This window comes from Phacochoerus africanus, chromosome 11 (genome assembly GCF_016906955.1).
Source record: "Phacochoerus africanus isolate WHEZ1 chromosome 11, ROS_Pafr_v1, whole genome shotgun sequence".
In the NCBI taxonomy this organism is placed as follows: Eukaryota; Metazoa; Chordata; class Mammalia; order Artiodactyla; family Suidae; genus Phacochoerus; species Phacochoerus africanus.
Window position 1 is genome coordinate 26,519,791 of NC_062554.1, and position 17,025 is coordinate 26,536,815.

The window sequence follows — 17,025 nt, forward strand, 5'->3', positions numbered from 1 at the left end:
TTTTCACCACTAAGAATGATGTTGAACGTACATTTTTGTAGGTGCTCTAATCACATTTAGAAAGTTTCTCTCTAGTCTTAGTTTGTTGAAAAATTTTATCATGAGTGTCTGTCATGGTGCAGCAGAAACGAATCCAACTAGGAACCATGAGGTTTCAGGTTTGATCCCTGGCCTCGCTCAGTGGGTTAAGGATCTGGTGCTGCTGTGGCTGTGGCCGTGGCCGGCAGCTGTAGCTCCAATTAGACCCATAGCCTGGGAACCTCCCCATATGCAGTGGGTACAGCCCTAAAAGCAAAAAAAAAAAAAAAAAAGAAAAATTCATGAATGAGTGTTGAATTTTTTAAAGGTTTTTTTTCTCTATCAGCTGATATGATCATATGTTTTTTCGTCTTTAGTCTGGTGATAGAGTGGATTACACTTGGATGTTTTTTTTTTAATTTGGGCATATTTGTGTATCTGGAATAAATCCCACTCGGTCATGTATATTATCCTTTTTGATAGAGAACTGCTAGATTCAACTTACTGATACTTTGTTGAGAATTTTTGCATCTCAGTTCATGAGCATTATTGATCTGTAGTTTTCTCTTGTTTGTATTGTCTTCTCTGCTTTTTTTTTTCTTCTTCTTCTTCTTTTTTTTTTTTTTTTTTTTTGGCCACAGCCATGACATATGGAAGTTCTTGGGCCAGGGATCGAATCCATGCCATAGCAGCAACCCAAGCCACTGCAGTGATAACACTAGATCCTTAACCCTCTGAGCCACATGGGAACTCTTCTCTTCTATATTTGGACATGATTATGTAACATTGGTGTTAATTCTTCTTTAAATGCTTGATAAAATTCTCATGAAGTTATTTGGACCTAAAGCTTTCTTTCTCAGGAGGTTTCTAATTATAAATCAATTTTAAAAATAATTTTAGAACTATTCATATTACTTATTTCATCTTGACTGAGTTTTTATTGTTTATGGTTTCCAAGACATTAATCCCTTTCTTTGAAGTTGTTGAATCTACAAGTGTATATTTCCTTATTATCCTTTTAATGGCTACAGGATCTGTAGCAATATCTCTTGTTTCATTCCTGATGTTGGTAATTTGTGTCTTTTTTCTTTTTATATTTATCAGTCTAGCTAGAGATGAACAGATCTTACTGATTTTTTTCCTCATAAAAACCAGTTCTTTTTTTTCATTGATTCTATTGTGTTCCTGTTTTCAGTTTAATTTATTTCTGATGTTGTCTTTATTATTTCCTTCCTGTCTGGTGAGGTTTTTTTTTTAATTTCTTCTACTGTGTATTTAAACTCTATATTTTACATCTGGTTCTTTTTTATAAATTCTATTTCTATACTGAGATTTTATGTTTTTTTTATTTGTTTCAAGAGAATTTTTAATTGTTTGTTGAAGCGTTTTTATAACAGCTGCTTTCAAATCCTAGTCAGATAATTCCAACATCTGATTCACCTTCATGTTGGCACTGGTTGATTGCATTGTCCCGGGTTCTTGGTATGATGAGTGATTTCCAATCATGCTTTGGACATTTTGCATAACATGTTAGAAGACTCTTGAGCCTACTTAAATATTTTATTTTAGTAGTACTCGCCCTATTTAGACAGAGTGTAGGTCCTGGCCAACTTTGGGGAGCTATTGTTGCAGGGACAATTTGTTTTCAGAGTTCTCACAGTGCTAATATGGGCTGCCTTGTTCTTCTGGTACTGTTTGGGCTCCTGCTTTATCACTGCAAATACCTCCCGGGCTGCTTGGCGGATGTGGAGCAGGTGAGGAGGCCCTAGCCAGGCGATTTCTTGGTGTCAGGGGATGGGGTGGGAAGTAAAGTCAGGAAGGAAGTCTAGCTACACTAGATATGAAACCATGTCACAACATACAATAATTAAAATACTGGTGCAAAACTAGAGAGATCGTGGAAAAGCAGTGTCCAGAAACTGATTCATGTTAATATAGTATTTCAATCTAGTAGCATTGGGATAGTTGACTATCATTTGGAAAGAATCCGCTTTAACAAAATTAGCCAAGTATCCCAATATAATTTATTGAGTAATCTGTCTTTTCCCCAGTGACTTGAAATGCCCATTTTTTCATATACCAAATCAATTTCCTGATTATTTTTAACATTTTATTCTATTCAAACGAATAATTATTCTAGCAATAAGATCACACTGTTTTATTTACTTTTGCTTTACAATTTGTTGTAGTATCTGGGAAAGTAAATACCCTCTCAAACCCTGCTATTATTTTTTAATCAAAATTTTCTAGACTAGGAGTTCCTGCTGTGGTGCAGTGAGTAAATGCTCCAGCGTTGCTGCAGCTGTGCTGTAGTCCGCAGCTCCAGCCTGGATTTGACCCCTGGTCTGAGAACTTCCGTATGCCATGGGTAGAGGCGAAAAAAATATTTTTCTAGACTAATAACCAAAATATATTTGTAAGGAAAAACGTCAGCCGCAGGAAAAAAAAGATATGTGTGTGCGTTTGTATATATAGTCATGTATGTCTCTCTCTATACAGACATGCATATACTTGTGTATATATATATATATATATACACATTTGCATATATTCGCATATATTTGCATATGTACATATATACATGTATATATTTGCATAGGCATAGACAATTCTTGGAAGGGCGCCTGTGAGGTTAAAATAGTTACTTTCAGGGAATGAGACCGTTGGAGATTCTACTGATAAGTGAGACTTACTTTTCCACTTTGGACCATTCTTTATTTTTAATGTATTCTTTAAAAAAAAATACGCATTTCTTTTATAATGAAAAACAGTACCTGATTTTCTCTGCCAGAGCCCAAGCCTATACAAGGGTATATCCCATGTATCAGTGTCTCTCAGCTGTGGCTGCGCATTGGAATGACTTGGGGAGATTTTATGAAATACAGGTGCCCAGGGACCTGTCCCCAGAGATGCTGATTTTGTAGGTCTGGAAGAGGGCCTGGGCAACAGTGTATTTTAAAAGGACTCTAGGTGGTTGTGATGTGTAGTCACGGCTGAGAACCACTACTGCAGATGATGTGAGGCTTGAAAAGGTCCCCAGAGGGCTACCGCAATGAAGCCTTTTCAGAATATAATTACTTGGGAATGCAACCCAAAGTAATCCATCACTTCTCTGTCAGGCTAACTGTAGTCATGAGACAGCACACACAGGTCCAGAGGGGGGTGTGGAAAAAAAGAATTTTGCTTGAATGTGTGTGGAGGCATCCATCTCTGCGGTAGGCCTTTTTTTTTGAAAGGTACAGACGCCTTCAGGCTTCCTCAATCCGTAAGGGATTCTTTTAAACTTATCGTGACCATAAAAGACACAGCAAAACAGCTGTGTCGATGCTGGAAGGTTCTCACAGAGCTCCAGGAACTAGCGTTACTTGGCGATTCTCCCACAGGAGACTTTTAATATTCTTTCATCTAGAGAATTGCTTTGCAAAAATGAAATGTCTATTGGAAGCTTGATCTGAAAAACAGATCCAAGAGGACCCCGAAGAAACCTAAGGACGGACTGGAAATCCAGTGTTACCATAGCTCTCTCTGCCTCTTGCATGTGTGTCTTCTTTGGATGCTTCTATCCACTGACTGATTCTGCCTCTGTATTCCTGACAAAGGAGCTGATTGGCCCAACTCATCCACAGTGGTCTGTCCCTTGTTGGGCAAGACTTCCATGCCATGTGACTACAGGGATGGGCCCAACAGTTCCTGGGGTCCTGTGCCCATTCATCCCTGGTCACCCGAGCCAGGGAGGGCATGGGGAGAAATGGGTGCATAAAGCTGCCTTGGGATTGCAGGGAGAAGGCTTGGACAACAGTGTCCCTTAGAATGAGAGAGTGGACAGACCATCCACCATGATTAACCTGCCCAGGCCAAGCCCTAGCTGGTCATCTGTGAGTGTTGAATTGGAGGAGGTTTTCAACAGAGTGCGAAACTGCTTAAATTCAAGCAAGGAGGGTAAGGAAAAACTGTCAGGAATAAATAGATGGTTCTTGTACATTATATATCTATATCTCCTCGGAAGGTGTCTTCTTCTTCTTCTTCTTCTTTTTTTTTTTGGCCACACCTGGGGCATGTGGAAGTTCCCAGGCCAAGGATTCAACCTGTGCCATGGCAGTGACCAGATCCTTAACCCGCTGAGACACCACAGAACTCCCAAAGGTCTTTAGGAGTCTGGGCTTTTAAAAGGTCCTAGTAGCTGCCCAGGAGGTCAGGAAAATGGAATTCTTTTCTCTTGGGATCAGCTCTGCACCACATGTGGATGTTGAGTGCTTGAGGTGTTGCTGGTATAACTGACAGGTACTGTAGGTGAAAACACATAGTGGATTTTTTTTTTAACACACTGGATTTTGAAGCCTTGGTATGAAAAAAAAGAAATCTGATATTTTCATTAGTAATTATTTATAACTGTTTGGGATGGAGTGGGTTAAATAAGGTGTGTATATATATATATGTATATATATATATATTTTTTTTTTTTTCCCCTTGCTTTTCTAGGGCCACACATGTGGCACATGGAGGTTCCCAGGCTAGGGGTCCAATTGGAGCTGTAGCTGCTGGGCTACGCCATAGCCACAGCAATGCCAGATCTGAGCCGTGTCTGAGACCTACACCACAGCTCATGGTGACGCCAGATCCTTGACCCACTGAGTGAGGTCAGGGATCGAACCTGCAATGTCATGGTTCCTAGTAGAATTTGTTTCTGCTGCGCTAGGACAGGAACTCCGCCCCCCCAACCTCTTTTTTTTTTTTTTTTTAAGATTAGTCCCAGTTTACTGGGAAAGTTGTCTGTTTATTTTCTTTTTAATTTTTTAGTATAGTTGATTTACAATGTTCTGTCAATTTCTGCTCTGCAGCAAAGAGACCCAGTCATACACATATACATTCTTTTTCTCACATTATCCTCCATCATAATGATGAGATATAGTTTCCTGTGCTCTACAGCAGGACCCCGTTGCTACTCCAAATGCTATAGGCTGCATCTACTCACCCCAAACTCCCAGCCCATCCCACTCCGTCCCCCTCGCCCTTGGCAACCACACGTATGTTCTTCATGGTTCTTGTTGGTTCAGTAGCAGTGCAACCTCCTCTGGCTTTCTCTCTCTGCCTGGTAGACTGCAGCCCAGTTCCCTTTCTCAAACAGAACCACTTAATCCCCTCCCGTGATTTCCCCACGTCCCACACCCCGGCAGCGTTGTTTACGACTTCGCCTCAGCACGTCTTTGCAAAGCTTCTCTCTGCCTCTTGGCCTCTGTTATTCTTTCCTTGTTCCCCCCACCTTCCTTTCTAGGACCGGCTCACAGCAAGCATGGCGCATGTGTATTCTTGCCCACTTTTTGCAAATTTTCTACCCAATAGCCTGACTTTGGAGACAAATGACTGCTTCCTAATGCTTTGTCATCATTCATCCTGGTTCCCCGTGGAACGAAGTTTGCGGATGGGACTAAGTCACTTCTAGAAGTGTATCTACTTCAAGAGTTAATAATGAGGGAGTCCCTGTGGTGGCTCAGTGGGTTACGAACCCAGCTAGTATCCTTGAGGACACACGTTCAATTCCTGGCCTTGCTCAGTGGGTTAAAGGATCTCTTGTTGCTATGAGCTGTGGTGTAGACTGCAGATACGGCTCGGATCCTGAGTTGTTGTTTTGGCTGTGGTGAAGGCCAGCCGCTGCAGCTCTGATTCGACCCCTAGCCCGGGAACTTCCATATGCTGCAGGTGCGGCCCTAAAAAGCCAAAAAAAAAAAGGACTTAATAATGATTTTAATAAAAACAACTACTGTTGCCATTTTATTTTTGAGTTTTATTTTTGGCCAGGATCTCTGCTAGGTACATTATAGGTATTTCTCATTTAACCCTGACAACAAAGCCTATGCTGTGACCCCCTCTGACAGATGGGAAAAGTTAGGTTCAATGACATTAAATCTCTTGCTTACAGATCTTGCCAGGAAATGGTGGCCCTGAGATGCAGACCTGCATCTGTCCCCAGAGTCCTTGTCTTTACCCAGTTCCATTTGTACTGCCTCCCTCCTGCTGTGGCACTGCCCCAGTTAGGCGACTCCAAGTGTGAGTTCGGCATTGCATAGTAAGTGATATTGATAAGCAGATTTGCTGAATGACAGCAGTGCTATGCATTTGCGTACTGGGCTGGTGCTTCGCACGCTGATATACAATTCTCGTGAAACTCTGATAAAGATGGAATAACAGACTTTATGAGCCCTGTTTCACACACTGCAAAAACTGATCAGCCATAGGATGAAGTGATTCATCTGGGATTACTAAATTGCGTAAGAATCCCAAGCCAGGGGAGAACCCAGTTTTTTTTCTTTCTTTTTTTTTGAGTGGCCGCGCCCATGGCATATGGAAGTTCTCAGGCCAGGGATTGAATCTGAACCTCAGCTGCAACCTGCAACACCAGATCCTTTAATCCAGAGCACTGGGCCAGGGATCGTACCTGCCCCTCTGCCTCCCATCCCCGTCCCTGCAGTGACCTGAGCCGCTCAAGTCAGGTTCTTAACCTACTGCACCATAACAGGAACTCTGAGAACTCAGTTTTCTTAAAATATTTATTTCCCTTTGTCTTTCCTCATCGCTGTGTACCTGGGCACTGTGCTGCCTGGATGGCAAAACACGGTGACAGATCTTGTGCTGCAATTGCTGATTTCACAAGAGTTATATGAAGAGTTTGCAGGCACAGACTCATTTGAGTTTCTTAGCTGTAAGTATGTCAGTTTCATCCATTCAGCAATCATCGCCTGATCCCCAGTCTGGCCAGCTGTGGTGCTAAGAGTGGGCATGGAAGGGTGGATAGGATACAACTTTGTCCAAAGGAGGCCACCTGCTAATGAGGATGACAATCGTTCTTGTAAAGAGAGTATTATCATCCAATGGACACGTGTGGTCTAAACGGAGTAGAACATGTTCTGAGAAGCACAAAGGCAGAAGGAAATACCTGCCTGGAGAAGTTTCATGGTGGAGGGAACTTCTGAGCTTGGTCTCAACGTTCTGACTTCAGAGATGAAAAGCCTGAGTTACGGAGAGTTGCAAGAGGACCTCATCATTTTATAACTTCATTAGGTCTCTGAAAAATATGCTCGTTGCCACAGTTCCTTAGAGAGGAGCAGCATAAATTATTTATTGGAGTACTTAAAGTATTAACATCCATAAATTCCACAGTCACTTCACAAATACTCTGCCCAGTTGGATAAGCCAATTTGAAAGAACGCTTTTTAAGTTACTCAAACTTTGATGCCACAAAGCTGGTAAGAATACCTGGAAACAAATAAGGAGCCCAGAAGAATCATGTCAACTCTGGAAACATCATCCGTTTCAGACAGAGGAAGACTCCACGCCTCAAGCATTTTATGTCGTTTTGTCCATGTAAAGAGCTGTTTTCTTTCACAGTGGATGTTTAGGGTTCTACTCTCTCTTCTTTTCCATCCAAGCTTGAAAGTCTTATATTTTGGAGTTCCCCTTGTGACTCAGTAGTTTAAGAACCTGACTAGTATCCATGAGGATGTGGGTTCTATCTGAGGCCTGGCACCATGGGTTAAGGATCCGGTGTCGTTGCAAGCTGCAGCATTGGTCGCAGATGTGGCTCAGATCTGGTGTGGCTGTGGCTGTGGCATAGGCAGGCAGCTGCAGCTCAGATTTGACCCCTAGCCTGGGAACTTCCATATGCTGCACATGTGGCCCTAAAAAGAGAAGAAAAAAAATAGTCTTGTACTTTAAGTGCCATTGAATTTTGTCATTTGAAAGTTAAGCGCCCAGGTGTACATGTTGATGTTTTGGTTTATTTGGACCTGGAAGGAAATATCCTTCTAAGTTTAGAAATTGAAACTCATCAGAGCTAAATCCTTGGGGCAGATCCAGAGAAGACTCTCCTCTATTGACCATAGTTCAAAAGTTTGCCAAAGATTGGGTTTCTATCCCAAGCACCTAGCACAGTAACTAGCACATAGGAGTAAATATTTATCAAATAAATGAAAGAATTCATTTTCCTTCTTTCTTTCTCTTTCTCCCTTTCTCCCTTTCTTTCTTTCTTTCTTTCTTTCTTTCTTTCTTTCTTTCTTTCTTTCTTTCTTTCTTCTTTCTCTCTCTCTCTCTCTCTCTCTCTCTCTCACTATCTACACTTATGTATATCTTGATTTATAGTATAAGTTATCAGCAAGTGGCCTTGTCTGCTCTAAGTGTGTTCATATGCCTTAGGTCTCATTGTTGCTTGAAAATCTGAATGATGGACTATGCCATCTGATTTTTCAAACATGGCACTTCTAGTTAATCTCTTCCCTACAGATGGAGCTATATTATGGCAGTTAAGGCAGAATCAAAGTATGAACAAGTTTTTTTCTGAATTTATATTTCTAGTTAAGCTCCCCTGTATAGGTGTGACTTGGCTGTATTTGGTGGGCAAGGGTCTCTTGTGGATAATCAGAATCGTATTTTTTTTTTAAATTTTTTTGTCTTTTTGCCATTTCTTGGGCCGCTCCCGCGGCATATGGAGGTTTCCAGGCTAGGGGTCTAATCAGAGCTGTAGCCACCGGCCTATGCCAGAGCCACAGCAACGCAGGATCCGAGCCGCGTCTGCGACCTGCACCACAGCTCATGGCAACACCGGATGGTTAACCCACTGAGCAAGGGCAGGGACCAAACCCACAACCTCATGGTTCCTAGTCAGAATCGTTAACCACTGCGCCATGATGGGAACTCCCAGAATCGTATTTTTATGCAGTCTTGGCCGGGAGGAAGGTGCAAGGTGGGTGGGGCTCCAGGAGCATGCTGGGTGGAGGAGCAGGTATGCAAATTGAAGTGGGGGCCTAAGTGGGAGAACCTCAACCAGTTAGACCAGATGAGAAGGTCAGAATAAGGCCAAGAAGCAGAGGCAGACAGGGTGTGGTTTTTAGGCAGAGAAATTGCCAAAGAAGCAGAGGAGGCGGGTGAGGTTGCACAGAGAATATTTTCCAAAGGGACATGTTAAACTTGGGCCAGCACCACCATTCAGTTCTACATTCATTCAAGAAGTACATATTGGGTGCCACTGTACCAATGCTAGGGATAAAAATAATGGAAGCTCTGCTCTTAAGTAAGTCTAAAATCTACAGACATTAACGATTACAGTGAAGTGTGATACACGCTGTAAGGAGGCAAGCACAGTGCAGTTGTGGGGACACGTAACCAAATCTGAGATGAGATGTGAAGGATAAGTGGTAGTTTGCAAGATGAGCCTAGAAGAACAATCTTGCTAAAGATCTAGGAATGGATGAATATACAAAAGACCAAGAGGGAAGCTTATTTAGGGACAGCAGGTACTTTGCTCAAGTTGGGCCTTTTATGCCATGTTAAGTGATGCAGACTTTCTCCTGGGAATAATGAGTCACTGGAGTTTTCTGATCAAGCAGTGCCATGATCAGATTTGTGTTTTCAAAACATTGCAATCTGGAGTGCCCATCATGGCTTAGCAGTTAACGAATCTGACTAGCATCCATGAAGACACAGGTTCCATCTCTGGCTTTGCTCAGTGGATTAAGGATTCTGGCGTTGCCGTGAACTGTGGCGTAGGTCACAGACATGGCTCAGAGCCTGTGTTGCTGTGCTGTGGTGTAGGCCGGCAGCAGTAGCTCCAAATCCGCCCCTAGCCTGGGAAACTCCATAGGCCACAAGTGCAGCCCTAAAAAGCAAAAATAAATAAATAAATAAATAAATAAAATTACAATCAAGTGTGGAGAAAGAGATGGCGGAAAGAAAGACCAGGGACCCACTGAAGTCACTGCAGTATCTCAGTGGGAGGGGATGAAGGCTGAACTGAGGCTCAGGCAAGAAAACAGAGGGAAGGCATTGCATTCTTAAGATAGTTCAAAGCCACGTGGAACAAAGCTTGATTGGATGTGAGAATGTAATCAGTTCATCAAGGGTGGCCAGTTTCTGGCTCAGACAGCAGGGGAGGTGGTTTGCTCTAGAGATAGCTCCAAAAAGAGAGGAGAAATTGTCAGGTTAAGGAGAATCCTGGTTGTTGGGGAGCCCGAGGGCTAAACTCCTTAGGTCCAAAGGTCCATTTGACCTCACATCCTCTCTTAGGGTAGACAGGTCGCCTTTGGGAGCTTAATGGGATGTAATATCTGACTAGGGTCCTTACTCACAACGGCCACCATCATTTATTCATTCAATCAATCACCCAATATTCACTAAATAGCAATTATATATTCATAGTGCTCCAATATTCCATAGATCCCAGGGTCCCACTCTACTTAGTTGTTCTCTCTCTCTCCCTCCACTTTTCTTTGCTATTTATTTATTTTATTTTTTTCAGATTTATTGAGGGATAATTGACAAATAATATAGTAAGATATTTAAAGTGTCCTTCATGATGATTTAACATATGCATACATTGTGAAATAATTCTTCCATCTCGTTAACACATCCATACCTCCCATTTATCTTTTTTTTTTCTTTTGGTGAGAATATTTAAATTCTACACTTTTGACAAATTTCAATTATACAACAGTGTTATCAGCTATAGTCATCATGTTTTACATTAGATCCTCAGACCTTGTCCATCTTATAGCTGAAAAGTTCTACCGTTATATCAACCTTTCCCTGTTTCCCCTGGAACCCTGCCCCTGGCTACTCTGTTTCTATGAATTCTACTTTTTTTTCTTTCTAGATTTCACTGGCAGTGTTTGTCTTTCTCTTAGCATAAGGCTCTCAGGGTCCATCCGTGTTGTTGCAAATGGCAGGGTTTCCTTCTTCCTCATGGCTGAATAGTATTCCATTGCACATATATTTGACATCTTTATCCATTCATCCAATGACAAGACACTTAGGTTGTTTCCATATCTTGGCTATTGTGAAAAATGTATCAGTGAACATGGGAGTACAGAACCCTCTTTGCAAAAGTAGTCCTCAAAGTCAGAATTACGACTGTGAGTTTTCAATAGACTTTCCCACTCACGCCACCCCTGTCTTATTATATATATTATTGTTGGAGCTGCCATGTGCTGCTTTAGAGAAAAATATTTCCTCACTTCTTATTCCTATGGCTATATTAATTTTTTTTTCTCTTTCAGTTTCTTTTTCATAGACTTAGTCTTTGGTAAAATTTTGACCTGGAAAGAAGTTAAAGGTTTTATAGAAAACTCTGAGTAAGTTGTTTTATATGGCCAGAAGCCTGGAAAATACTTTCTAGCCTCCTGAGTTTCATGAGCAACTCTGGGGCTTCCTGTGACTGATGTGATGGTGTTCCAGTTTCAGTAACAGATGTGATTGATCAGTCTTCTTCAAAATAGTTGTGTTTGATGCAATTACATTTCACATTTTGTGCTTGCTTTTCCCAAGTTGGGGTGTGAAATTCAAGTATCAGAGAAACCAGCAAGGTTTGCAAGTTGAAGTTAACAAAACATTCAACATGAACCCATGTGGTGCAGATTAATAAAATAAAAGGTATGGGTGGGAGAGGCTAACCTCACACATCCAGAAGCTATCATCTTGCAAATCTGTTTTCTAGGGGCCAGTGGGTGTCTAGATACAAGGGCCCAGAGGGATGGGAAATCAGCTTTGAAAACCACTCTCCAATGATTCAATAAGGCTCCATTTTTGGTCAAACCAAGCTATTAGAATTTCCAACTCACTTCTCAAGGATACTGCAAGGATTAATAAAATGGTTTTGAATGACAAGTTTATTGTAAATGAATTTTGCTTTTAAAGGATGTAGTATTTTTATGAAATTGAAGAATAGTTGATTTACAATGTTGTGTGAGTTTCAGGTGTATATCAAAATGATTCAGTTATACATACATACATACATACATACTTTTTTTTCAGATTCTTTTCCCTTAAAGGTTATTGCAAAATACTGAGTAGAGTTCCCTGTGCTATACAGTAGGTTCTTGTTGTTTATCTATTTTATACAGAGTCGTGTGCATGTGTTAATCCCAAACTCCTAATTTATCCCTCCCCTCTTTCCCCTTTGGTAACCAGAAGTTTTCTATGTCTGTGGGTTTATTTCTGTTTTGTATATAAGTTCATGTGTTTTTTTTATTATTTATAGTTTTAGATTCCACATATAAGTATATTTGTTTTTCTCTGTCTGGCTTGCTTCTCTTAGTATGATAATCTCTAGGTCCAAGGATGTAGTGTGAATGTTATTTCATAACTGATGACGATATAAGATGTTGACTCTTTAGGTCATTTGATTAAATGGTACCAGTATGATCGTGGTTCGGGACTGGATTTCTCTCCCAGACGTGTTTTTTGTTTTGCACAGAGAACATGTCTTGTTCCAATGGCAGACCACCTCTAGCCTCAATTAGCCACCTCTCACATACGGAGGCTGATTCTCAGTTTGCTAATAGACAACACAGCGTTCTCTTGTGGATGGATAGGTCACCTTTGTATGTTAAAGCTTATTATTAATATTTGCAAATATTTTCTCCCATTCTGTGTGTTGTCTTTTCAGTTTGTTTATGGCTTCCCTTGCCATGCAAAAGCTTTTAAGTTTAACTAAGTCCCATTTGTTTATTTTCATTACTCTAGGATCTGAAAAGATATTGCTGCAGTTTATGTCAGATATCGCTGTGGTTTATAGTCTGCCTATGTTTTCCTCCAAGAGTTTTATAGTGTCTGGTCTTATGTTTAGGTCTTTAATCCATTTTGGGTTTATTTTTGTGTATGGTCTTGGAGAGGGTTCTAATTTTGTTCTTTTACAAGTAGCTTTTGTCCAGTCTCTAAAATATACAAACACCTCATGCAGCTCAATACTTAAAAAAAAAATCAAAAATGGGCAGAAGAGCTAAATAGACATTTCTCCAAAGAAGACATATAGATGGCCAAAAAACACATGAAAAGAATGTTCAACATCACTCATTATTAGAGACATGCAAATCAAAACTACAATGAGGTATCACCCTATGCCAGTCAGAATGGCCGTCATCAAAAAGTCTACAAGCAATAAGTGCTGGAGAGGGTGTGGAGAAAAAGGAACCCTCCTACCATTGGTGGGAATGTAAATTGATACAACTACTATGGAAAACAGTATGGAGGTTCCTCAAAAAACTAAAAACAGAACTACCATATGATCCAGCAATCCCACTCCTGAGCAAATATCCAGAGAAAACTCTAATTTGAAAAAGATACATGCACCCCAGTGTTCATTGCAGCACTGTTTACAATAGTCAAGACATAGAGCCAACCTAAATATCCATCAACAGAGGATTGGATAAAGAAGGTGTGGTACCTATCTACAATGGAATATTACTCAGCCATAACACATTTGAAAGAATGCCATTTTTTTTGCAACATAAATGGACATAGAGATTATCATTCTAAGTGAAGTCAGTAAGATGGAGAAAGACAAACATCATATGACATCACTTATATGTGGAGTTTAAACCTAATGATACAAGTGAACTTATCAGCAGAGCAGAAACAGACTCACAGACTTTGAAAACAAACTTATGGTTACCAAGGGGGGCAGGTGGGGAGGGAGGGCCGGATTGGGGTTTGGGATTGGCATATGCAAACTGTGGTATACAGAATGGTTGTTCATTGGGGACCTGCTGTATAGCACAGGGAACCCTACCCAATGTTCTGTGATAGTCTATGTGGGAAAAGAATCAGAAAAAGGGTGGATGTGTGTGTATGTATAGCTGAATCACTCTGCTGTACAGCAGAAACTATCACAACATTTATAAATCAACTATATTTCAATAAAAACTTTAAAATTTAAAAGAGCATATTATTATAGATCTTAGATATCAGAAGACTGCACAGATTTTTGACAGCATCTAGTCCTAATTCCTTCATTTAAAGTCAAGGAAATTAAGCCCTGAGAGCATAAGTGGGTTTGCCCAAAGTGGCCCAGTTAATGCCAAAGTCAGGGCCCAAGTCTGGATTTATTGAGAAGTGCAATGTGTTCTCTATGGCACTGTGCTATGCCCTTTCTGGCCTAGATCTAAAATTGTGGGGTGCTTGAACCAAACCCCTAGGGAGCCATGACCCAATAAAGTGCCGTAAAAATTGTGGTATCTCTTGGTATATTACTAGAGATTTTTGGTTGTTTGTTGCAACTCTGGAGAGAACCGGCCTTCCTTAGGCAGGCAGCCAAAATCCAGCACATCAGTCTGTCTTGTCTGCAGTCAGACGGGCAGTGCAGGAACCTGCAGGGCAACTTCAAACAGCATTCTCGAGACCAAATCAAGCCAGCTGCTCTGATTACAACAGATGATAACGGGTGCCCATCCTCATCAGACTGACAGGATTTCTGCCGTGGTGGATGTCCCACTCGCTGATTCACAGAGGACGTCACTCAGCCACGGTCAATTATTCAGCCATGTCCATTGGAGGGCCTGCTATACAGAATGTTTTGAAAGTCTCTCGCTCTCTCTCTCCTCTCTTTTTTTTTTTTTTTTTTTTTGCTTTTTAAGGCCACACCTGCAGCATAGGGAGGCTCCCAGGCTAGGGGTCAAATTAGAGCTACAGGTGCCGGACTACACAACAGCCACTTGGGATCTGAGCCACAGTAGCATCCTGTGCAAGTCTCCTTAATAGTTGGTTTAGTCCCCTTTTTTCAGTGTATGTGCACTGACATGGTCTTTTAGGCAAGGACTGAGGGTATCTTTACAGTATATATTTGTTGGATTATCGCAGGGTCCTTCTTCCTGGGGATCTGGCCATCTTTTCATTTGATGGTTCCAGATCTGAAAATTGGTTCAGGTCTGGGAACTGAGCAAGGCATTGTGACTTCTTTTTATTGGGACCACTGTCCTCAGTCTCCTGCTCCTTCATTCTTTTTTGTCTTTTGAGGGCTGCAGCCGAGGCATATGGAGGTTCAGGCTAGGGGTTGAATTGGAGCTAGAGCTGCTGGCCAACACCACAGCCACAGCCATGCGGGATCTGACCATGCCTGTGACCTCATGGCCATGCCAGATCCCCGGCCCACTGAGCAAGACCAGGGATTGAACCCGCTTCTTCATGGATACTAGTCAGATTAATTTCCCCCGCGCCACAACGGGAATGCCTGAGCTCTCTTTTTATTCTTTTAATCTTTATTCAAATATAGTTGATTTACAATGTGTTAGTGTCAAGTGTATGGTAAAGTGATTTAGTTGTACATACAAGAATATATATATTGTTTTCTTACATTCCCTTCCATTATGGGTTATTACAAGATATGGACTATAGTTCCCTCTGCTATACAGGTAACCTCGTTGGTTATCTGTTTTATTTACAGTCCCAATCACAGACTTAGAAAACAAACTATGGTTACCAAAGGGGAAGGAGGGGCCAGGGATAAATTAGGAAATTGGGGTGAAGATGAAGGTCTCTTAGGCAGAAGTTTGGCCATCAATGTTAATCCTCCCAGATACAGTTGATAGATAGAGATTCCCCAGGCTGGACTTCCTGTAGGCAGCCAGCAAGGCGTCCTTCTCACAAAAAGATGAGCCCTCATGACATGGACTTTTGATTACGATTTTCAAAAGGCAAGGGAAAGCTGGTCTCCATGGTCCTTCTCAGTCCCAGTATTTTCCTTTAAAATAATATTTATGGTATACTTTTCTCAGATTGTAAAATAATGCATATTTATTATGAAATATGCAGAAAATCACAAAGAAAATAAAAAGCATTCATATTTCCAATGCAATGGGAGCTACTGCCAAATTTTAGTTTAATTTTTCCAGTCTGTTTTTTTAGGCATACCTAGAGGTATATACCTATTTATTTTTATGAAATTGATATCCTACCCTGAAATTCTAGGATTCGACAAACATGCAGAACTAAACACAGTAAGGTCCTTGCTTAAAGCCTGGCATGCAAAGGTGGCTCCATAAACATGGGTTAACTGAGTGGAGAGGGAAGCCATGGTTTGTAGACTTGGCCATGACCAAATCTTGACAACAATCTTTGCATGCTAAACAAACAAACTGGAAACTGACTACTTTCCTTCAAGAAAATGCCCCCTTCCCGGGAGAGCCTCAGTAGTCATTTATCTTCATTTTTTTTCATGCTTATTATTTATTTCAGGAGATTTCCATTTGATCCGAGAGCTGCACATATAAGAGACTTGCTGGCAGCATGGACCTCAGTGAAAAATGGCCTTTGGAGGAAGGGACCTGGCTGTCTCATGCTGGAATTCATCACTTTGCCAACGGCAGAGGGGGTATGGCTGCTTTTGCTGTCCCTGATACACGTGGTCCTCTTCAACTCCTGCACCCATTGTGTCAACCCAGCTGTCCTCAGTACGTGCCCAGAGCTGTTTTTCTTTTCAAAAGCAGCCGGGTGGAGCGGAGAGGGCAGGGATTTGGGGGTCTGACAGACCTAGGTTTGGATCCTGAATTCTCCTCTTCAAAGCTATGTGGCTTTAAGAAAACCTCTTGTTTCCTTAGCTCTAACATGATAGTAAGAATGCCTGCTTGGGAGTTCCCTTTGTGGCGCAGTGGAAACGAATCTGACTAGGAACCATGAGGTTGCAGGTTCGATCCCTGGCCTTGCTCAGTGGGTTAAGGATCCGTTGTTGCTGTGAGCTGTGGCATAGGTTGCAGACGCAGCTCAGATCCTGCATTGCTGTGGCTGTGGTGTAGGCTGGTGGCTACAGCTCTGGTTAGACCCCTAGCTTGGGAACCTCCATGTGCCACAGGTGCAGCCGTAGAAAAGACAAAAGACAAAAAAAAAAAAAAAGAATGCTTGCTTTGAGGGTTGGGATAGGCACCATGCGTAATATAAGTGGTCACTGACTGAGCCATGACTCTCACCAAGTGGGAAGTTAGTCACATCTCTTTGAGCACCTAACACGTGTCAGGCACTCTGTTCTTGCCTGTCTCCCGTCTCCTCGCCTCTTCTCTTCTCTCCTCCACACAGCCCTGCAAGGATTAAGGTTGAGGGTCATGCAGCCACTATAAACAGAGTAGAGTCAGTGGCGCATACAGGTGTCAGAACCATAACCCTGACACAGAGCTGTGGTCCCCTGGCAGATCTAAGATTCTTCCCCCTCTCCCATCCCCCAGACCTAAGGGAGATCCCCTTGGTGGTAGGAGCCAC

General features: G+C 41.7%; 1 protein-coding gene across 3 annotated transcripts in view; it reads left to right on the plus strand.

Annotated features, from left to right (window-relative positions):
- The window catches only part of AMOTL1 (angiomotin like 1), a 167,423-nt gene that overhangs the window by 4,236 nt on the left and 146,162 nt on the right, over window positions 1-17,025 (plus strand). For 2 of the 3 annotated variants that reach the window (XM_047751811.1, XM_047751814.1), the window contains exon 1: window positions 16,045-16,226. In XM_047751811.1, the coding sequence (XP_047607767.1) occupies window positions 16,112-16,226 (115 nt within the window). In that variant the 5' untranslated portion in view covers window positions 16,045-16,111. Of the gene's footprint in view, window positions 1-16,011; window positions 16,227-17,025 lie in introns of those variants that run through there. The other variant, XM_047751812.1, reaches the window with a different exon arrangement.